Raw genomic sequence first — 23,380 nt, forward strand, 5'->3', positions numbered from 1 at the left:
ATTCGCCAAGTTCTCCTCGGAAGTCACATACTCCAACTTCACTTCACCACTTGCTTCAAATTCCCTTAAGGAATGATACTTGACCGGTATATGCTTGGTCCTCCCATGTTGGACTGGATTTTGTGCAATTGCTATTGCTGAAGTATTGTCACACAATATTACCGTGGCTTCCTCTTGCTTCAAGCTCAAGTCCTCCAATAATTTCCTAAGCCAAACACCTTGATTAGCACAACTTGAGCAAGCAATATACTCGGCTTCCGCGGTGCTTTGTGCAACGGTTTGTTGCTTCTTGGAATTCCATGAGAAAGGACCATTTCCAAGAGTGTAAATGTAGCCCGATGTGCTCTTGCTATCATCCAAAGAACCAGCCCAATCACTATCACTATAACCAAGCAAAGCTTCATTCATGCCATCCTTGTACCATATACCAAAATCACTAGTACCTTTCAAATACCTTAGGATTCTTTTTGCACAACTAAGATGATTTTGTGATGGACTATGCATAAATCTTGACAAAACAGCCACACTAAACATGATATCCGGTCTAGTAGAGCATACATATAAAAGGCTACCAATTAAACTTCTATAGATGGAAGGATTTACCTTTGGAGAATCATCATCCTTCACCAACTTGGTGCCTTCATTCATAGGTGTGGCAACGCTATTACAATCCTCCATGTCAAACTTCTTGAGCAACTCCTTCACATAGCTTTCTTGAGATATGAAGATGCCCTTGGATGATTGGACAACTTCAATTCCAAGAAAGTATTTCATCTCTCCAAGGCTAGACATCTCAAAGTTCAATTCTAGCTCACCTTTGAAGTTGCTCACTTCTTTCTCATTACCACCGGTCACTAGGAGGTCATCAACATAAAGAGAAACCAACACCATGCAACCATGAGTCCTAATATACAATGTAGGCTCATTAGGACTCCTCCTAAATCCATGCTTTGTCAAAAAACCATCTATCTTGGCATACCATGCCCTAGGAGCTTGTTTAAGGCCATACAAGGCCTTGTGTAGCTTGTATACCTTCTCTTCACTTCCTTTCTTCACAAAACCTTCGGGTTGCACAACATAGACCTCCTCCTTCAATATTCCATTCAAGAAGGCTGACTTCACATCAAGGTGATATACTTTCCAAGACTTTTGTGCCGAAATTACAAGAAGAAGTCTTATGGTTTCCATCCTTGCAACCGGTGCAAAAGTCTCTCCATAATCCACACTGGCTTGTTGTGCATATCATTTGACAACAAGCCTTGCCTTGTGCTTATTTATGGACCCATCCGGATTGTACTTGGTCCTAAAGATCCACTTCACCCTAATAGCATTCTTTCCCTTCGGTTTTGTTACCAAGCTCCAAGTGTCATTCTTGTTTATCACATCGATTTCATCTTGCATGGCTTGTCTCCACTCTTTTCTTGCCATAGCCTCATGGACATTGATTGGATCACTCAATGCCACATTACACCTTTCATAAATCTCATTAAGAGGTCTTGTGCCTCTCACACCATCACCAATCTCCAAATCAGCCCCTATGGAGATTTCTAGCTCATTCTCATCATATTCATCATCATGGGCAGCACCTTCATCATTTCCTTGTTCCTCATTATTATCATGAGCTTCAAGCCGATTGTCTTCATCCATACTAGCCAACTCCTCCTTACTACAAACCCATTTAGCTTCCTCATCAACTTTCACATCTCTACTTATCACAAGTTTCTTGGTTTCCAAGTTATACACTCTATATCCCTTGGTCACATCACTATAGCCAACCAAAACACCAACTTGTGACCTTTCATCAAGCTTTCCTCTCTTCTCTTGTGGTACTAGGATGTAACAAATGCTTCCAAATACCCTTAGATGATCAAGAGAAGGCTTATATCCAAACCAAAGCTCAAATGGGGTTTTACTCCTCAAAGACTTGAAGTAAAGCCTATTTTGGATGTAGATGGATGTATTAACTCCTTCGGCCCAAAACTTCTTTGGCAAGCCACTTTCAAACAACAAACATCTAGCCATCTCCATGATGGTACGGTTTTTCCTTTCACATACACCATTTTGTTGTGGTGTGTATGGTGTAGTGAATTGATGAACTATACCATGATCCTTACAAAGTTGTTTGAAAGCCTCACTTGTGTATTCCCCACCATTGTCCGTCCTTAACACCTTTATAGTGCAACCGGATTGATTTTGCACTAACTTCATAAATTCTACAAACTTCTCCAAAGCTTGTGATTTTCTTTCAAGGAAATACACCCAACACATTCTTGAGTAATCATCAATGAAAGTTATGAAATACTTGCTGTCATTTAAGGATGGAACACTCATAGGACCACAAATATCCGAATGTATAAGTCCTAGCTTCTCCTTTGATCTCCAAGAACAAGATTGAAATGCTAGCCTAGTATGCTTTCCTTTTTGACACACTTCACACACATGTTCTTGCTTCTCCACCAATGGCATGTCTCTAACAAGTTCATGTGTGCCTACCAATGACTTAAAGCTAGCATGGCCTAGTCTTTTATGCCAAAGTTGAGAGGTGTTCTCAACTTTGGTGTTCAATGCAACCGATGCACCATTTTCATCCATATTCAACCTAAAATTCTTGTTCTTCATTCCAACACACATTAATTCATTTCCATGTGGATCAACTATAGTGCATGTCATGTTTGAGAAGTGTAATGCATATTTGTTCTCAAGCATTTGACCTACACTAAGTAAGTTCTCACATAAAGAAGGTACATAGAGAACATCATGGATAGTTTTGATACCTTTGGTGGTGTGTATCACCACATCTCCTTTGCCTTTCACTTCCATCAAGGCTCCATTTCCAATTTTGACTTTGTTGTGGCTGCTCCTATCCAAGTTTGTGAACCACTCATGCTTGTGAGACATATGGTGTGTTGCTCCACTATCAATGATCCATCCTTCATCATTCTTGATGCTACTAAAACAAGTAGCAACAAACAACTCTTCGGATTCACTATCACTTGCATTATCTTTAGCAACATTTGCTTGTTGCTTATCTTTCTTGTTTGCCTTGCATACTCTCTCCACATGACCCTTTTGTTGGCATTTATGGCAAAATGCATCCGGCCTCCACCAACACCTTCTTGGATGATGACCTTTCTTCTTGCAATGGTGACAAGGTTCATAGGACTTCCTTTCGGGTTTGCTAGTTTCACCTTTCTCCTTTATGACCTTAAGCTTGTTCTTCTTTTGATTTTGTGTCTTTTGATGTTGTTTAGACACAAATGTAGCCTCCATTGATTCTTCATGTCTAATCCTCCTCCTTTGCTCCGTAGCTTGCAAGGCATTCACCAACTCGGTCAAGGAAATTTCATTTAGGTTCCTTGACTCCTCCAATGAAGATATCTTAGCTTCAAACCTCTCGGGCAAGGAGACCAACACCTTCTCCACAATCCTTTGGTCACTTAATCTTTCACCTAGCACCCTAATTTGATTTACCACATTAAGAAGCCTTGTGGTGAACTCCTTAACCGTTTCTTTCTCTTTCATCTTGATAGTCTCAAACTCCCTCCTTAGGTTAAGGATTTGCATTTGCCTTGTCCTTGCACTCCCTTGGAACTCATCTTGAAGTTTGTCCCAAGCTTCTTTGGCACTCTCACATGCCATTATCCTTGTGAAAATGGTATCACTAATACAAGAATGAATGGCGGTGAGAGCCTTGAAACCTTTAGCCAATTCCTCCTCATGGTGCTTGATTTGGTTGACCGTTGCCCCTTGTCTCAAAGGCTCGGGTTCTTGGGGATTTATGGTGACCTCCCAAAGACCATAAGCCTTCAAGTAGGTTTGCATCTTGATACTCCAAATGTTGTAGTTCTCCCCATTGAAGATAGGAGGAGAAGGAGTTGAAAAACTTGAAGAAGCCATGTGAATGTTGCTTTCTAGTATGAAGGAATATGAAAATATATTTGTGCTTTCAAGTATCTCTTCACACTCAAGGAACGAACCAGCCCAAAAACCTCACAAATCTCACAAAAATGTGCCTTGCTCTGATACCACTTTGTTGGGGTGAGAAGGTTATGACCAAGAGCAAGCTAGCTTGAAGTGTTAGCAACAAGCAAGCTTTTGGTGATGCTCTTGGGAATGGTTGTGTGTGAGTTGTGTTTTTAGGTTTTGGTTATGGTGTTTTCTGGTTTTTAAGGTTCCTAAAGTGTTCTAAGGTATTGAAGAAGAGATAAGAAGAAGAGGAACACGTTGGCTTTTGAAAAATGAGGCTTGGATGTGTAGCCATTTCATTCATTTTACAATATAAACTTGAAATTACAACTAGTTCACACATGCCAAGCATGTGAGCTTACAAAATGAGTAAAGTATTTGAAATTTAAAAAGTAAAATGGTCAACACCTAACTTTTCATACACAAAAGAGTCAAAAACCAGCTGCAACATGTCTATTCCAAATATAGTAAAAAGTGGCACATGGTTTGAACTAAGTTCCTATTGTTTAACTAGTTTGGGTAAACAACCAAACTAGCTTCACCTACTTAGTTCCCCTTTTTATCTGCTTATGAAACTTGGTTTGAAGCATCCTTGGTCATCAATAAATATTATTCCAAGAGCTAGGAAAGTTCTGGAACCGGATCATGGGCCAAACAGCTCCAAAACTGGCCCATACTCTGCATACTGGGCCCATCAGATACAGCAATCTGTTTGGAATAGAAAATGGACTTTCCCATGTCATTTTGACCTGATATTTGAACCATAGTCTTCTATATATGTCTGTAGACATCCCTCAAAATGTCAGCCCAAAACTCCATTTGCAACCTGAGATATAAGATAAATAGTGGAGCTATGTTGCTGGAAATTATGAATCCAGCACCATAGGCATTTCAAGCATAACATTCCTACTCTTTTGTGCATAATTTTGCCTATAATTTTGCATACATAACTTAGGCACAAAACATTATCAAAATATACCTTGCATCAATTAAAAACATACAAAAAAATATAAACTCATAAAAGGAAAGGATTTGATACCAAGGTGTGCATGCTAGCCGATGACATGCACCATCAAGTGGCAAAATTGCCACACTTCAACAAAACAAAGGCTCACAAAAAGAAGAAAAAAAAAAAACCAATGGCTCAGAAATACTAACATTTAATCCAAGTCCTCAATGGATTGGGAATTATCAGGAAGAAAGCCTGGGCAGTGGCAGCAATAGAAAAATATTTGGGGCTGGAACGGTGGTGTGAACAGAGTGGGAAATGGTGGATTTTATTTGGGAACTTCAAAATGCTTAGAGATGGTGGATTTTTTTTGGGAGTTTTGATGGTGGATTTACTTTGGGAATTTTGAAACGATAAAAGATAGTGGATTTTATTTAGGAATTTTGAAATGGTGAGGTCTATGTAAAACAGAGATGGTAGATTTTATTTGAGAATTTTGAAATGGTGAGCCATGTGCAAAACAATGGTGCGAACGGAAAAAGAAATGATATTTTAAAGCAGGAAGGTTAAAGGAAATTTTTTTAAAGGTGCAATTTTCTCACATGTGATAGGGAAGTATCTGAGCTGTTCGTGAGACTCCTTGAAATCCAATGGCTGGGCATTTTCCCACGTTTTTTGGCCTCACCATTTTGGTGAGGTCGAACCTAATCATAGAATGATTCTATACATACATATATATATATATATATATATATATATCTAGGTTGTTGGATTTAAATAAGAATTTCATTTTCGAATATTCACCAAAAAAAAAAATTTCATTTTCGAACAAATTCTTTTATTCATTTTATTGTTTTATAGAGCTGGTATTATTTTTTAATTTTTTTCACATAATGCATAAATATAGGATCCTAATATATGATAGATACTATGTAAGATGCATAGCTAACTAGACTTTTTGTATCCGAGAATTCATCTCTTCTGTAGTCCATGTTGTGTTTCAACTAAAATGAAACTATAGTATATAATATGTGTTGGTTTTACATATTTGGATTGGGAAAATTGACAAACTAACCACTGCAAGGTTGACCACACAATTCAAAGTTAGTTTTTATTTAGTCGATAAGGGAAAATGCAATGTTATTGTTAGTACAATGGGCCGGCGCCGATGAAGAATCAAGAATGCACAAATAAATATAGAGACAACTTTGATAGACTAGAGTAATAACCTTCATCGCTTGGGACATATACAAACTGTATGTGTCACATTTTATAGAGCAAGATACAAATTTCCTCTAACAACGATGCTTTTTATGCAAGGCAAAACAAGAAACAAAGAAAAAGAAAGAACATGTAAATCATAAAATTATGCACCGAATGCTAAAATAAAATACATGAAAAAAGAAATGATCTAGGAATAGCTATGAATATCACATATATCAAAGTTTATTTTTGCCCTCCATGGAGTCAATCAAAACTCTCCGTCCCATAACTCTTGAAGAAAGTCAGGATCAGATCCATTTCCAATAGTAACATCAAGTATCAATTTCTTCTGTGGGAGTTGACTGATCCTGTGAAGATCCTCCCGTGTTAGTTCCCAATCAAAGATTTCCGAATTCTCTTTTAGCCTGTCCTTGTTGTGGCTCTTAGGCACTGAAGTTGCTCCTTGCTCATATATCCATCTAAGAGAAACCTGCCATTCCAAACCAAAAAGAACTATATATCATCTGATAGACTCAATCTTTTAGATACTAATCAAAACAGGGAAAGTTCTACAAAATTAAATGAAAATTTTAAGAACCTGAGCAACGGATTTGCTGTGAGCAGTTGCTATGTCCTGCAGAACTTGGTTCTCCATAACATGATTGGATCCCCATGGGGCGCCTTTGGCTCCCAATGGACTGTAGGCAGTGACTATGATATTGTTGGCCATGCAGAACTCTATGAGCTTCTTCTGTTGCCATATTGGGCTCATCTCCACCTTTTTTTATTTATTTATAAACCCCCAAAAAACAATGTAATTTAATCAAATTATAGTTCTTGGAAAATTTATAATTAATTTTCCTACCTTGAAGCTCATGGAAAAAAAAAAAAAAAAAAAAAAAGGGACTCACTTGATTAACCGCAGGAGGAATTGTGGCAAATGAGAGCAAGTTTTGAAGCTTCCTGGTAGAGAAATTACTGACTCCGATGGACTTGGTAAGCCCAAGTCTCTGGCTTTCCTCCATGGCTGCCCAAACAGATTTGTAGTCCATTGGCAAAACATCTTTTATGGGGAGTTGGGCTTCTCCTGGTTTGGCACTAATGGGCCAGTGGACAAGATAGAGGTCCAGGTACTCCAGCTGAAGATTCCTGCAATCCAAACAAAAACCTCATCCTCAACATTTCTTTGAAAACAAAAATAAAATAAAAATAAAAATAAAATAAAAATAAAAAATAGCATCTTTGAAAGGCAAATTTATGCTTATATCTCACCGAAGGGATTTCTGTAGAGCAGGGATAACAAGGTTGGGATGAGCATCATTGGACCACAGCTTGGAAGTGATAAAGAGTTCATCCCGGGAACCAACAAGGCCTAGTTTAAGAGCTTCAGCTATGGCTTCCCCAAGTGCCTGTTCAGACCCATATACAAAAGCTGTATCAAAGTGGCGGTAACCAAGCTTGATAGCCTCCAATGCTGCGGTTTTCAAAAGGGTAGCGCCGGAGCTAAGGGAAGCCGTGCCAAAGCCAAGGACTGGCATGCTTCGGTGGCCAACAGAGGAGCTCAGAACCACCTCTGGGATAAACTTAGACCCTGCAGCAGGCATTTTCTTTTTCTGTGAATATGGAGTAGTTTTGGTGATTAATGTTGGACGAAGCGTATGGTTAGCAAATCTGTGAAAACTTTTACCAATTTATAGAAAACTAAAGGGCTGAAAGAGACAGGTTCAAATTGATTGCTTACGTTATTGCACACGACACAGAACATTGGGTTGAAAAAATCTCCACATATATATTCTTGTAGTGTACGGCCGTCAAATTTGATGCTAGGAAACATCAAAAAAGCACAGGATGTTCTTGACAATTAAAGTGCACGAAATGTATGGATAAAATGTAAAAAGAGCTTACTCTTTAGATTATAACAAGGCAGACTTGTACTTAAATTGATGACAAGAATTTCTATTACCTTGGAAGATTCACGATTGGTGGCTCTGATTTTTCAGCATTTTAGAAAATCTTCTCTCTCTATCTCTCCCAAAATTACTGAGCTGTCCTTTCACTTTAATAATATAGAATAGAAAGAAAGCTAGAGCTGGGTGCAAGGTGCTCATTTTTCCATATGTTTTTGGATACTTAGGCTGAAGTGATTTTGGACAGCCGCCAAGTCCAAGAACAGATGAACAAATGGATTGGATCTCAGGCCCAAGAGGAAAAAACCCAAGTTAGTACTCAAGCTGAAACAGGTCGAATTGGAGGTGATTTTGAAGCTGAGATCAATAAGGAAGCTGAAGGAAGCAAGAAGAAGGTCGAAGGAGAGCCAGGCAAGAAACGTACGAAGACATGCTGGCTTAGGGAATTCGTGTTGACAGGCCTACGTTGAGAGTTTTAAGGAATTCTCTAACTGTCTTCTGTTATCCAAGTTTACTACTTTTGCTATTTTGTTGTTATTTTGTTATTTTCTGTAAGAGGCATAAAGAATGTTTAAAAAGCAAAAATATAAGTAGGCCATTTCTTTTTCTAACAAAGGACGGCACTTGCCCTCTGTAAGTGTATCTTGATGACGGTGTAATTAGTTTACAAAATTTTATTTATTCAATATGAATATAATTCCAAACATGTGTTTGACATACCTTGTAAGTCATTTTGTTATATAAATATACTGTTTATCTGAACAACTGGCAAGCAGACAATTTGAAAGGGAATAAAGTACAAGAAACGCCACAGGTAGCCCTACATACATATATATGTATGTATGTATGTATGTATGTATATATAAATCCAAATATTTACTTTAAAATCAAATATTAAAAGTTATAGATTAGGCTAGGCCCACATTATTTTAGGCTAGGCCCACATTATTATTTCAGGCTACCACATTATTTTTGGGCCTTTGTACTTTTCGACAACCTTTCTTGGGTTTCCTCATACAAACCACTATAAAGTCTAGGCAACGTGGCACTTTTCATTAAACATCTACAACATAAATTGCTCTATAAAATATCTTTATCATTAAATTCTTACAGTGTCGTTGCCATATTAAGATCTTATAATGATGTAAGAAAAATTTTTAACTTTCTTTAAGAAAACTTAATAATACTTTAAAATTTATACTATTTATTTGGATTCTATCCGGAAAGTGTTAAAGTTAAAAAGTAAATTGATTTTCGAGATTTAGTTTTTTAAAACTTATTTTTTTAGAATTAATTTTTCTTTTGATATGTTTGATAAGTAATAGAAAAGTTAGGATTTAGAAGTAATTAAATTTAATATTGTATAATAAATTAATGGTAAATATATATTTTAAAAAAAATTCAAAATTATTTTTTCTGTAATTCTCAAAATAACATATTTATAGCTGGAAACTATTTTCCCACATATTTTTCTACATTGATGGAAATCTAATTCCCTAAACTCATACTTTTTTACCTTACGATAAATATCCAAACAAAAAAAAATTATCACATTTTTTAGGAAATTAGATTTCCACTAAATTTATATTTATCCAAACATACCATTGCGGTTAAATACACCAGACAATTTCCAATAGCATTTCTTGAAACTCCTGTGGCAAGGACAAGGACCTCTTAAAATAAGCCACGGCATGTATGAGAAACTATTTATTTTGTGAGCTTGTTGCGCTGCCTTTTTCTATCAGCATAAACTGAAGTTCTTTATTGACATGCCTAGCTTAAGGGATTGTGTCATCATCAATACCAGAAAGAAGTTTTATGAATTTACATCTCTATGATTTCTTAATTTGTTACCTACTATAATATTGAAAATTTCGGTATCGGTGGAAATATCGAAAGTTCAAAATATAAAATATTTCATGGAAATATCAAAAAGTATCAAACATAGATAAAAATTCATGAAAAATGATAGAAATCTATTTTAAAATATAGAAATTTTTGTTGAAATTTTAGTATTGTCTTATTTAAACAATCAATTATCAAACTGATAATAAAAATTGCAAAAATATTGAATAGATATTATATTTCTCTTAATCAATTTAATTTATAGTAAGTGGTAATGATCATAAATAAACTATCATGCATAAAAATATGCAAAAAAAACAAATACATATATATATATATTTGATAAATTGTTTATTTATTAAGATAAAACAATCATTATAATTACATTATAGTTCAAAAATATTATCTCAATACTCATATAAATCTTAAATAATTGAAAATTATTAGTATTTTTTCATTCTCATTTTAAGATGTGAAATGTGAAAACTAATTATTAAAAGATGTATCTTGTTAATAAATTTTCATGTAATTATTAATATGTCAACCATAAGGATCTTGTATTAAAATAGTTTCTTTTATATTTAGTATAATATATTCTATCATTTTTTATTTTTATTTACTTAATGTTATTAATTTAAATGTTATCAATATCAATTCTACATTATATTATATTTTCATGTTATTATTTTATGTTATCATTTTTCATTATTATATAATCAATTATTATATTGTAATTATAAAATTCTAATGAATTCATCTTATACAAAATGTATAGCAAGTATATATATATATATATATATATATATTTTATCAATGAATAGAATTTATTAAGGTTATTGAATTTAATTTACTTCGCTTTATTTATATCATTACATATTTAAAAAGCAATTAAAATATTAAAAAAATATCACTAAAATTAATTTGGTAAAATAATTAACTAAACATCAATAAAATGTTTGAATTTTTTATAAAAAAAAATTATATATATTTTCAAAATTTACATAAAAATTTTTGGAAATTTACATGCAAAATTTCTAAAATTTTAATAGATATTATGAATTTTTTAACCAAACTATTAAGAATTTGATATAGATATTTTGACCGAAATTTTCATAGAAATTTTGGTAAAATTTTAAAAATTTCAATGGATATTATGTAAATTTTATTCATTTTTATTTGTAACTTAAATTTTATTTCAACCTCTTAAAAGAAAGGAAATTTTAAAAAAATTTAGAGGAAATTTTGGATATTTTTAAGTTGACCTACTATAATTCTATATCAGCAAGCAGTAGTAGCTATGTCGATTAAATGATATGCCATTGGATTTACCATAATTCCTATTGGGAAAAATATCACAAATTACAACGCAGCTATATAATATATTTTTCTATTTTTGTGCAATTAAATAGGTTAACCAAGAAAAACGAAAATAAATAATAGAAATAATAGAAGTGAATAGAAAAAACCGCAAAGAAAAAATTGCGTGAAAACCATGGGACATCAATTCAGAAACTCATCCACTATCAGCAAAAAAATGCAGTATAACAATATTCATCAAACAAAAGTTTAAATCTCTCTTAAATGAAATGTCCTAGGAAGAGGAAACTATGATATGGACCATTAAGATTGTATCCTAGACTACCCAAACAATATAATGAGATTTAAAGAAGATCCAACAGTTTATGACTGTTGAATTGAGAAAACCCACTACTTTTCTCTCTTTCTTCTTTATTTCTCTCTCTCCCCCTAAAAGTCACTTTTCTATTACTATCAAGAGAAGCTCTCACTTCCACATTTCTTCACTTGAGATTACCTCACTTCATTTATATTTCTGTAATGAATGGGCATCCAATTTATAGATTTGAAAAAGTGAATTAAACTTGGTCTCCAAATTTCCTTACTTGGTCACCAAGCCTTTCACGTGGAAGTTTTGGAAGCACACACTTTGTATGGATCCATATTCCTCCACATGGAAGAGATTCATTTTAACAAATCTTCCTCTTTGGACTCACGTGGAGGAGGGCTCTTTAAACCTGCAACTTGTTAGCAAATCTCAATTTTCTTTTCTTTATTTTTTTGGGTAAAGTCTTAGTCATCATATCCGAGCCATTATTGTCAGTATTTATTTTCTCAAATTACAATAGCTTTTTCTCTAATGCATATCTAATCCATTGATACCTCATATAAATGTTTTTGATTTAGAGTGGAAAGTAGAGTACTTAATAAGATTGATAGTACTATGACTATCGCAGTAATGAATAAACCTTTCCTGCTTTTGGCTCAGTTCTTGTAGGACTTTCTTCATCCATAAGACTAATTTGCAACCTTCATCAATTGCAATATACTCAACTTCAATGGTAGACAAAGCCACAAATTTATGCAATTTCAATTGTCATGAAATAACTCTCCTGCAAACATAATCAAATATACCCCATGTGGACTTTCTAGTAACAATATCACCAACCATGTATACATTTGTGTATCCATTCAACACAGGTAACATAAATAGGCTTTGAAAGTGCCTTTAAGAATCCATTTTACAGCTTCCCAATGTTTTTTTTTCTAGGATTTGAATGAAACTGACTAACAACACCAACTGTATGAGCGATATCAAACCTTATGCATACCATGGTGTACATCAAGCTACCAACTATTAATGCATAAAACACCTTCTTCATCAATTCTTTGTCTTTCTCACTTGCAAGGCAATATCTACGACTAATCTTGAAATGATATGCAAATGGAGATATAACTTATTGTGCATTACTCATGTTGAACCTCTCCAAAAACTTTTCAATGTACCTCTCTTAAGATGACCAAAGTTTTTGTTCCTATCATGAGTAATCTTCATGCTAAGAATATGTTTTTTTTATCCCAAATCCTTCATAGCAAAGGATTTATTGAGGTCATTTTTCAGCCTTTCAATATTACTTGCATCATGACTCATAATTAACATATCATCAACATAAAATAGAAAAATGATAAGACCATCATTAAAAAAGTTCTTCACCAATACACAGGCATTTGAAATAGTCTTCTTGTACCTATGATCTTCCATAAAAGAGTCGAACTTTTCTTACCACTATCTTGGCACTTGTTTAAGTATCTCAAAGAAAATAGTTTTAGAATTTTTTAAAAATACATATTTATCCTTAATTTATTATTATACAATATTAAATTTGATTATTTATAAGTCCCAACTTTTCTACTACTCACCAAATATAACAAGAGAAAAATTAATTTTCAGGAAATTAATTTTCAAAAATTAAATTCCGAGAATCAGTTTTAGTTTGACACTTTCCAAATGGAGCCTCAAAAGAAATAAGATGGTGAAATCCATCCTCAACAAAGTTTGCCTTCAAATTCTAAAATTTGTCTCATTGTCCTTTAAACTATCATTATTGTATCATTTTAGTTCAATCAAACATTTTTTTAATGAATTTTGCCAAATTAATCATACTGTACAAAAGCAAAATAAAATATTATAAACTTATTTGTGAGCAAAATTATATGTGTAAAAGTGTTGCTTGCAAACAAAGTGAATTATACAGGTTGTGTATAGTTAGTTTCATCAAATTCATGAAATGAGAAATATGTTACAATTTTTTTCGTGAAAAATTTAAATTTTCTAAATCAAAAGAATAACTACCTTATCATATGAGATCCTAATTACAATTAAGGGGTTAAAATATTATATTTAGTGGGAGTTTATTTTGTATTATATAATAAGGTTCATGTTGAGTACTGTTTAATTTTTTGAGTATTGCATTGTTGAGTAACATATAAATGTATATGGATCATTATTTATTTATTTATGAGATATTTATTACATATATTGTTACTCTTTATGTTTATAAGCTTGATTTGAGATTTTTAGGCTGTATATATATATATATATATATATGTGGATCTACATGTACCATGGTGAATTCCTACTACCTAGTTTAAGTATGTTGTTATATCATGTCGGTACCTAATGCACTTAAATGAAATGATATTTATATTGGAAGATTACAGTGGTAAAATAAATCTTTACTAAGGTAAATTTTTACTACCTAGGCTAAGGTTATAGCATGCAAAATGCTTAGTCGAAATTGTATCTAATTTTGGAAGATTTACTGAAAGAATCTAAACTACTTAGTTTGGTATGTTGTTGTGCCCTATTTACATGCTATATATTTATATAAAATGGTATTTTATGTTGGAAGATACTATAGTAAGTAAATTTGTTGTTGTATGAGATGATTATGCAGTTAAGTGGGAGAATGTTAGATATTCTGTGTGAACTAGCCATAATCAATGACTTACTTATAAGATTTATTTATATCGGTAATGAGATTGACTTATTTACTGATTTATACAATGAAGCCCTTATATATACATTCTATCTGTAATACTCCAATTGATCTATTAGTTTAAAAGACTAACTATTTGAAAAGCCCATATGGCTTATCCATAATTTATATTATTATATTATTAATTATTATTTTGTATGTTTTATGCTAATGGATAAGCCATGTGATTTATACATGATTTAAGTATTTAAAAACCTAAAAGATTATTGATAGTGTAAGTTTGTAATAATAAGATATGGTATTTTCTATTATGATTTTCTTTGGTAAAACTTGAGAGAGAGTTAATAAATAGTATGTTAATTGGTCACTACTATCACATTTATTTGTTTTCTACTTTTGTAGGATCACAAATTAAGATTTCAATTGCTACTTAGTATTTCTAATCATTTTTATTTATTTAGTACAGTGAAATACTATGTTTATTATTAATAGGTGATTATTAATAGCACTACATTAAATTGGGTTTAAAAGCGTTCCCTTTTTACGATCCCCTGTCTGCTACTAGCACTACATCCGAGAATACTTGTTTTTACGTTCTTATTATTTTTTATTATTTTTTATTATTTTTAATGTTTATATTTTTTTTGCTTTCTCATTTATGATAATCCCTACTTTGCTACTTTTCACTCCTCCGCGTAGGTCATGGATTCTCAACATATCAATTAAATAATGTCTTAATGCGTGTAGTATGTGTATTTGTTTTTAAAAACCATTCCAAACTTGATGAAGTAGTCAGCAGTGTCGACTTTTAAAATTGGTTTGGTTTTACAAACACTATCAGCAAACCTTAAGTTGAGGGTGGGCTGCTCGCCAAATTCTCGGTTTCTTTACCAAAACATTTCGTTATTTTTTTATAAATATATCCAACTTTTTCTGTTTTCCCATAACTTGCACAATATAAAATAGTGATCAGTTAACCAAATTCACTAGACAGTCATGTATTAGGAACGCCTTAAATATTTGTATCAAATTCGGCGACCGTACACCATAAGAATATATGCCCATTTTTTCAACCTAGTTTTCTGTGTCGCATGCAATAACGCAAGCAATCACTTTGAACCTACCTCTTTCAGCCCTGTTATGTTCTATACATTGGTATAAATTTTCCCAGATTTGCCAATCACGCACTTCATCAAACATTAATAACCAAAACTCTTCCATACTCACAGAAACAGAAAATGGCTGCTGCAGGGTCTAAATTTATCCCAAAGGTGGTTCTGAGCTCCTCTGCCGGTCAACGAAGCATGCCGGTCCTTGGCTTTGGCACAGCTTCCGATAGCACAGATGCTACCCTTGTGAAAACGGCAGCGTTGGAGGCCATCAAACTTGGTTACCGCCATTTTGATACAGCTTCTTTATATGGGTCTGAACTGGCACTTGGGGAAGCCATAGCTGAAGCTCTTAAACTTGGCTTTGTGGGTTCTCGGGACGAGCTCTTTATCACTTCCAAGCTCTGGTTGAATGATGCTCATCCCCATCTTGTTATCCCTGCTCTACAGAAATCCCTTCAGTGAGATATAAACATACATATGCTTTCCAAACATGGCCTTTTATTTTTTATTTTTTATTTTTTCCCAAAGAAATGCTGAGGTTGAGTTTTTGTTTGGATTGCAGGAATCTTCAGTTAGAGTACCTAGATCTCTATCTTGTTCACTGGCCCATCAGTGCCAAGCCAGGAAAAGTGCAATTGCCCGTAAAACAGGAGGATATTATTCCAATGGACTACAAGTCGGTTTGGGCAGACATGGAGGAAAGCCAGAGACTTGGGCTTACCAAGGCCATTGGAGTCAGCAATTTCTCTACCAAGAAGCTTCAAAACTTGCTATCATTTGCCACAATCCCACCTGCTGTGAATCAAGTGAGTCCATTTTTTTTCTTTTTCAGCTTCATGATATGTAAAAATCATACATTTTTCAAGAACTATAATTTGATTAAGTTACATTTTTATTTTTATTTTTTTAAAGGTGGAGATGAACACAATATGGCAACAGGAAAAGCTCACAGAGTTCTGCAAGGCCAACAATATCATAGTCACTGCCTACTCTCCACTGGGAGCCAAAGGCACACCATGGGGCTCCAATCATGTTTTGGATAATAAAGTTCTCAAGGACATAGCATTGGCTCGAGGCAAAACCGTTGCTCAGGTTCTTAAAATTTTCATTTAATTGTGTATCTGAAACATTGAGTTTAGCAGAGGATGATATATGGTACTTTTTGGTTTGGAATGGCAGGTTTCTCTTAGATGGATATATGAGCAAGGGGCAACTTCAGTGCCTAAGAGCTACAACAAGGATAGGTTGAAAGAGAATTTAGAAATCTTTGATTGGGAACTAACAGAGGAGGATCTTCAAAAGATCAGTCAACTGCCACAGAAGAAATTTATACTTAATGTTACTCTTGGAAATGGAATTGATCCCAACTTTCTTCAAGAATTATGGGACGGAGAGCTTTGATTAACTCGATGAAGGGCAAAAATAAACTTTGATATATATGCTGTTCATAGCTATTGCAAAATCTTTTTTCTTTTTCCATGTTGTTTATTTTAGCATTCCGTGCACGGTTTTATGATTTACATGTTCTTTCTTTTTCTTTGTTTATTATTTTGCCATGAATAAACAGCATTGTTGTCAGGGGAAAATTGTATCTTGCTCTATAAAACGTAAAAATGCGGTTTGTACATGTCCCAAACTATGAAGTTCATCACTCTGTTCTATCAAAAAGTTTTCTCTTTATTATTAGTTCATTTTTTATTCTTGATCTGCCCCAGACCATTGTTCCTAACGATAACATTGCACGTTTCCTTATTGACTAAATAAAAACTAACTTTGAATTGTGTGATCAACCTTGGCAGGGGTTAGTTTATCAACTAAAAACTAACTTTGAATTTTTGTGATCAACCTTGGCAGGGGTTAGTTTATCAATATTCTCAATCCAAATTTGCAAACCAACACATATTATATACTATAATTTCATTTCATACATATTATGGACTAGAGAAGAGATGAACTCTCGGATACCAAAGTCTAGTTAGCTTTGCATATTACACAGTATGATATATTAGGATCCTATATTTATGCAATATGTGAAAAAATTAAAAAAATAAGACCAGCTCTATAAAACATTAAAATGAATAAAAGAATTTGCCCCAACATGATTTTTTTTTTTTTTTTTTTTTGGTGAATACTCGGAAAATGAAATTCATAACGAAATCCAACGATCTAGATATATATATATATATATATATATATATATATATATATATATATTACTTATCGCTTTATTTAATAATTAAGTTTTTGCCACATAAATATTTCTTATTTAACTAAATCAGTGATTCTCTGATAAGAGACTTACTTTATACATATATACGCACACACACACACACGCGAATACTTTACATATATATATATATATATACACGGAGAAAAAGTACATGGTAGTGCTAGATTATGGTAAATCAAAAAATGTACCACATTTATGGTTTGTGAAGGGGATGGCTTTAACTATCGTTACTAATTAGTAAATGAGGTTTCGATTTTTAATTATGTAAAGCAAACTTTAAAATGAATGTTAGATGTTTTGTCATTATTTTGCTCTATTGTTGTCCCATATTAAGTACATTGGATTTATCTGGCACTTTGTTTTCCTTGTTCAGAGAATGCTAAAATTTGATGGAACGTTTTCTTTTCTACAAAGTCAGGTCTTAAGAACAACAACCAAAAAAAAAAAAAAAGGCACATTCTTCGGAGCAAACAATGCTAAAAGCCTTAAAAGTAGCCACTCATTTTTTAATTTTTTTTTAAGACCAAAATCTCACTTTCAAAAAAGCTCACAAGCTTCCCTAGAAAAAAACGATGCTCCAAGTCTCTCATAACTAGTTTGGCAAGTAACAAATTCTTTCTCTCGATTTCAACGCACGAGTAATCTCCAACATACAAACTTTGTCTCCATATCACTCCACTTCACACACCTCCAACCCCTCGTCCATCTATATAAATAGCTATGCTTTCGAAACCATGCACAAGTTTCAAACATATCCTCTCAACTTAAAAGAGAAATCAAAAAGAGAGAAATGGCCACCAAAGCTGCACAGATGATGCTTCAATGTGTCTTTGAAGGAAGCATATCGATGCATGACACAGAAATTGCGAGAAGGCCATACCACAAAAACTGTGGCTGTGCCCTCCACAGTTCGAAGGGTGCTTGCTCCAATTCTTGTCCTACACAAAGGAAGCTTTTCTTCCCCAAGAAACAGTCTTGGAGCAACAGTTCCTTGTCCATATCAGCTAGTTCTTCTTCTTCTTCTCATCTGCATTCTCTTCCTCATGACGGTTCAAACAGAAATAGAGAAGATGTTAATTGGGACTTGTCAAATAGATGAAATAGAATTGTATGTACAGCCAATTTTCAGAGAGGCTTACATATTGCTTACCTACAACTGAACCTGAGTTGGAAGAAAAAAATCGAAGACTGATCGAGAAGATATTTTCGTATTATTGGCTTCCCATCTTCTACTCCTCTAGCTACACACCATTTACGATCTCATAAATTTTGAGCATTAACTTGTCCATGGGTTTTCTTCTAGCATCATCCCTCATGTAAGAAATACTAAATTTTATGCAAGTTAGTTCATTTTCTTTGAATTTCATCAGAGAATTACTGAACTGCACTCAATATATATACATGAGTTCTTGAATCCCAATTACTTCCTTATCTCATTTTCACATAAGTAATTGGAATTTAAATCATTGGTCGAGTATTCTCAAGCTTTCCGAAATACTATTCCTTTGATTTCCCTGCATAGTCCAAAAAGTTGCTGACTTTATATTGATTTATTATTCATTGCTTTTTTATATTAGGAAACATTAAACAAAGCATAGAATATCCATGTAACGTATAGGCAGATTGAGAAAGAGCTTATTTTTAGATTATTACGAGGCAAAAAAAAATATGTTATTAAATTGATGAACAAGAGTTTCTATTACATCGGAAAATTCAAGATAGGTGACTCTGAGTTTTCAGCATTTTAAAAAATTCTCTCTCTATCTCCTAAAATTACTAAGCTCTCCTTTCATTTTGATAGTATATATAATAGAAACGAAAGAGCTGGGTGAAAGGTGTTCGTTTTTCCATACGTCTTTCCTCTGCCCAAAGTTACAGAGAAGACAAAATATACAATCTTATGTTTGTTTCTATCAACACAGACAAAAAGAAAACCATGTCCTTTGTAGGAGGGGCATGTAGTCATAAGAATCATTGGTGAACAGCTTATGATCTTTGTTCTTCTTAGTTAATCTATAATCTGGCAGCTAAGGTACAGTGGATAATATACTTTAGATGCAAAATAACAAGGCAGGGTTTGGTACTTTTTGCATTTTTTCAGTAGGCTCAGGTCTGAAAAGATACCTGCATAAGACTTCAAGATCTCAGAAACTAGCCAAATTCATTCAATCTGCGTATTCGACAATACTATGTTTACTAAATGAAGTTTAATTAATTGAATAAGCTGTTAAAGTGCCAATTAATAATAAGGGGCTCAGGCAGACAAAAGGGCATATAAACACAACATCCAATTGTCTCTATTCTATAATAAATTTTACCAAGCAACATTAAACTACAAATTCCCAAGAGTAATGCAGACCAAAACGTTTTGCCGTGTTTTCTGTGTTAATCTTTCTGCAATGAAGTGAGTAAGTACCTTAACAACCTTAAACAAAAATTACAAAAATTGCAAAAATGTCTCAGAGCAGTACATTTGATGAATCTCAACATTAAGTCTTCTAAAACCAAAAAATGTGGCATAAAGAATGTTTTGAAGCAAAAACATCAGTAAGCCAATTTCTTTTCTAGCAAAGGACAGCAGCATTTGCCATCTCCAAGTGTATCAGATGACAGTGTGACTAGTTTGCAAAGTTTTATTTATTCAATACGAATATAATTCCAAATATATGTTTGACATACCTTGTCATAGATATCATTTTTACATAAATATATCTATGTCATACCTAGTAAACAAAGAAATTGGTTAGTAGGTGACAATTTGAAAGGGTACAATGTGCCAGATACAACAGCTAGACTTACTCTGTGAGTTGACTAAAATGTACAAATCACCAAAATGTTAATACCTATCAGTTGACTAAATATATCTATGTCATTCTAGAGAAAACGAAGAAATTGGTTAGTTGGACAGTTTGAAAGGGCACAATGGACCAGATACAACACAGCTAGCCCTCCTCTTATGAGCTGACTAAGAAGTACAAATCACCCAAATGTTCAAAGAGATTATGAACTTGGCCATCCAACTAGGCAGGCAAGCAAGCAGCCATGAAATTGTTTGTGGGTCAAGTTAGGACGAGATTTCCTAGAATTCTGAAACTAAGATTCTTGGGAAGAAAAAGAAAAATAATACCAAAACTCAGATACTTAGTTGCATGGTTACATTCGCCTCAACATACAAGAATAGTGGAATCAGTATTATTTTAAACCATAAAAAGACGAGGACAGCACAAAGACAATTGTCTGTTAACCAAGTAACAGGAAGGCATTATTATAAAGAAAGACAATTCCAAGCAATTCAACAAGAAAGACCTCAACTGCCTTTCCAATTTCCTTACATACAATTCTTAAAAGTGGTTGATTGAATATTCTTCAAATTAATTGTAATTTTTTTTTTTTCCCTACAAGGCAATGAATATGAATGATGTGAGTTGTCACATAACATGTCCGTACCATAACGTCCTCATGTAGTCTTTACCATATCAAAATCCTACAATTTTTTAGTTTCTCTTGGTGACGTTGCTATGAACAGTAGAGATCTTCTGCATTTTTCTTATTACTTTGGGAGGGCTACGAAATCATTTTTGTTGCTTAGTTAGAAACAAAATTCCATACGATGAAAAAAACTTGGGTTCTTTTCTTCTTTGCTAGGTTTTTTAAAAGAGAGATGGATATTCCTTGGAAGCATTCACCTATGTTAATTAAATCTTACATGTCAACAATGAATATACAAGCCAGGACACGGCATAACAGACCAAAATCAAAATTAGGCCATTTCAAAGCCATGCCAAACCAAGCTATTATGAATTTAATTAACTATAAACTCAAGAATATTACAAACGGTAGACACAAAGTTTTATAGAGGTTTGACTAAAGAATAGCCAACATCCTCTGCTTTCATTACTGTGTTCAAAACAACCTCTCTTCACTGATTACTAGCACTCAAGCCTCACACACTTCGATCCTTTACACTGTTCTCAAAATTTTCTCAAGAAAATTCTGAGATGATGATACAAGAGAGCAACTCTAATGCAAAAACTGAATGTTCCAACCAGCTTAACTGATATTCGATGCAGCGATTTTTATAAATCTTACTAAAACTATAGCAGCTATTTTCAAAACGCATAGCTTTACCTAGCCTTATAACATCAGAGAAGAGTCATTTTAGTTTGTTTTCTTTGGATCAGAGCTTCAACATAAAGTTCTGCCTTGAATCCTCTGGTGAAACTTGAACATTTAAATCATGAACTGTGAACTTAATTCAATAATGGAAAACGTTGTTTTTGCCAACAATGCTCCAGATTATCAACTTCTCTCGACTTCCGAAAGGCCTAATTAAATTTGCTTGTAAATCAGTTAAAAGCTCCAGAAGTTAAGCCCAGTCACGCCTGCAAATCATTTTGCATTATATTTATAGCCACCAAGGCCCTATGTCTAAGCAAGTTAAATACTAAAAGCAGAATTTAGCCAAAGCCCTGTACTTGGAAAATTGTAGGGAAAGTATTCCCAAACTTGTCATGCTTCATTTCTACATTCAATCGATTAATTTCTAGTATTATTTCACATCTATTTCATAGTTGTAATGTTCCATATGTGCTATCTTTCCGTAACCAATACAACTAACAACGTCAAAACGAGAGTGAGTGTTTGGGACCTATTGATTACATACTTTTAGACCAAGATCGGCATAGTTATTCTGATGAATTTGCCAAGAAATTTCTCAGAATCAACCAAGCTTCTATTCTTATTTTGACAAGAAGCCAAACCATATGAGGTCAAAGCAACACTCAATTTCTACGACCCTCATTTTCTCAGCATATATAATTTAGGACCCAGTTCACAAATTGAAAGACCTAGGGAAGCCTCTATCTTGGTTATGCATCTAGTAACTACGTTGGCAGTGCCCCTGCAGACAAACTCCTCTTGGGTGCTTCGGGAAACGCTTACACAAACTTCAAACAGACAAACTACTTTGGACTCCACGTTATCACTTTATTGTCTTTTTTGGGAGGGTTTTGTTTTGTTTCTAAGGTTTAAGTACAAATTTCCTAGTGCTTAAGCTATCACTGTCTGTGAAAACAAGGATACATAGATTGTTATTTGTTAGTATTTGTAGGCAAAGAAAATTTTGACGGGAGGAATAAAATAAAAGAAGAGCTATAATACAGCATCAAATTTTAAAAATAATAACAATAACAATAATAATTAACAAGCTATAAGCTTTTAGAACAAAGGTATTGAATCAAATCAAATAAGCAAGGTCACACGTACCATCAGAAGAGCTGCAATATGGCACACTCCATAATGCTTATCCTAGCAGCAACACTTTTTGTGTAATGACTCTTCTAATCTATTTCCCCAAACCTCCATTTTATGGTGTCTCAGTGGGGAGGAAGACTCTGGTCCTATGCCTGTTCATTGCATATTTCCCTACGTTTGCTTTTGGAAATACTAGAACTACTTGTTATTATTCCTGATAACTAAAACCAGAACAAGGTCGTGAAGGCACATCTGTTTGTTTCTCGGTCAAAATATCTGTAACGTTTTTTCTTAATTAAAAAGTCTAATTAAAATTAAATGTGAATGATTTGATTGGGCATTTAATGGCTTTAATTGGAAGGCATTGACTGCTTACCGTTTTGTGTTTTGATGGGATTGATTTTGTAAGAAAAAAAGAAAAGGTAAAAACACAATCTCTCACACTCACGTTGGTTTTATGGAAAAAGTAGAAAAAAAAAATTTTTTTATGCATTTTGCATTGTAAGAGTGGTAAAGTAAAGATACTCTGAAAGTTCGAAATGAAAGTTTTTGATGGTGCTGTGTCCGAGAGTTTTAGAAAATCCGTTGTATTGTGGGAGACGACCATTGGAAAACACTTG

The 23,380-nt window shown here is 33.6% G+C and overlaps 3 protein-coding genes across 7 annotated transcripts; 2 read left to right on the plus strand and 1 right to left on the minus strand.

Annotated features, from left to right (window-relative positions):
- Positions 1–6,122: 6,122 nt before the first annotated feature.
- On the minus strand, positions 6,123–9,987 carry LOC107427628 (non-functional NADPH-dependent codeinone reductase 2). 5 transcript variants are annotated; one of them, XM_048467726.2, is made up of 6 exons: positions 8,082–9,987; positions 7,860–7,941; positions 7,391–7,731; positions 7,030–7,267; positions 6,717–6,896; positions 6,123–6,608 (listed from the first exon to the last, which is right to left on the minus strand). In XM_048467726.2, exons 2-6 carry the CDS (start codon positions 7,881–7,883, stop codon positions 6,387–6,389), a joined length of 1,005 nt encoding a protein of 334 aa, XP_048323683.2. In that variant the 5' UTR covers positions 7,884–7,941; positions 8,082–9,987; the 3' UTR covers positions 6,123–6,386. The 5 variants fall into 5 exon arrangements, with proteins under 5 accessions (XP_048323683.2, XP_048323682.2, XP_048323685.2 ...); XM_048467725.2 differs by having other exon boundaries at positions 7,860–7,971; XM_048467728.2 differs by having other exon boundaries at positions 7,391–7,709; positions 8,082–9,335.
- A 5,034-nt stretch (positions 9,988–15,021) lies between these two features.
- LOC107427754 (NAD(P)H-dependent 6'-deoxychalcone synthase) lies at positions 15,022–16,963 on the plus strand. The gene is made up of 4 exons (XM_016038135.4): positions 15,022–15,735; positions 15,840–16,083; positions 16,190–16,369; positions 16,457–16,963. The coding sequence occupies exons 1-4, from the start codon at positions 15,404–15,406 to the stop codon at positions 16,676–16,678; spliced, it is 978 nt and encodes a 325-aa protein (XP_015893621.3). The 5' UTR covers positions 15,022–15,403; the 3' UTR covers positions 16,679–16,963.
- A 1,334-nt stretch (positions 16,964–18,297) lies between these two features.
- LOC125419813 (uncharacterized) lies at positions 18,298–18,606 on the plus strand. Its single transcript, XM_048466326.2, has one exon. The coding sequence runs from the start codon at positions 18,298–18,300 to the stop codon at positions 18,604–18,606; it is 309 nt and encodes a 102-aa protein (XP_048322283.2).
- Positions 18,607–23,380: the final 4,774 nt, after the last annotated feature.

This window comes from Ziziphus jujuba, chromosome 1 (assembly GCF_031755915.1).
Source record: "Ziziphus jujuba cultivar Dongzao chromosome 1, ASM3175591v1".
Lineage (NCBI taxonomy): Eukaryota > Viridiplantae > Streptophyta > Magnoliopsida > Rosales > Rhamnaceae > Ziziphus > Ziziphus jujuba.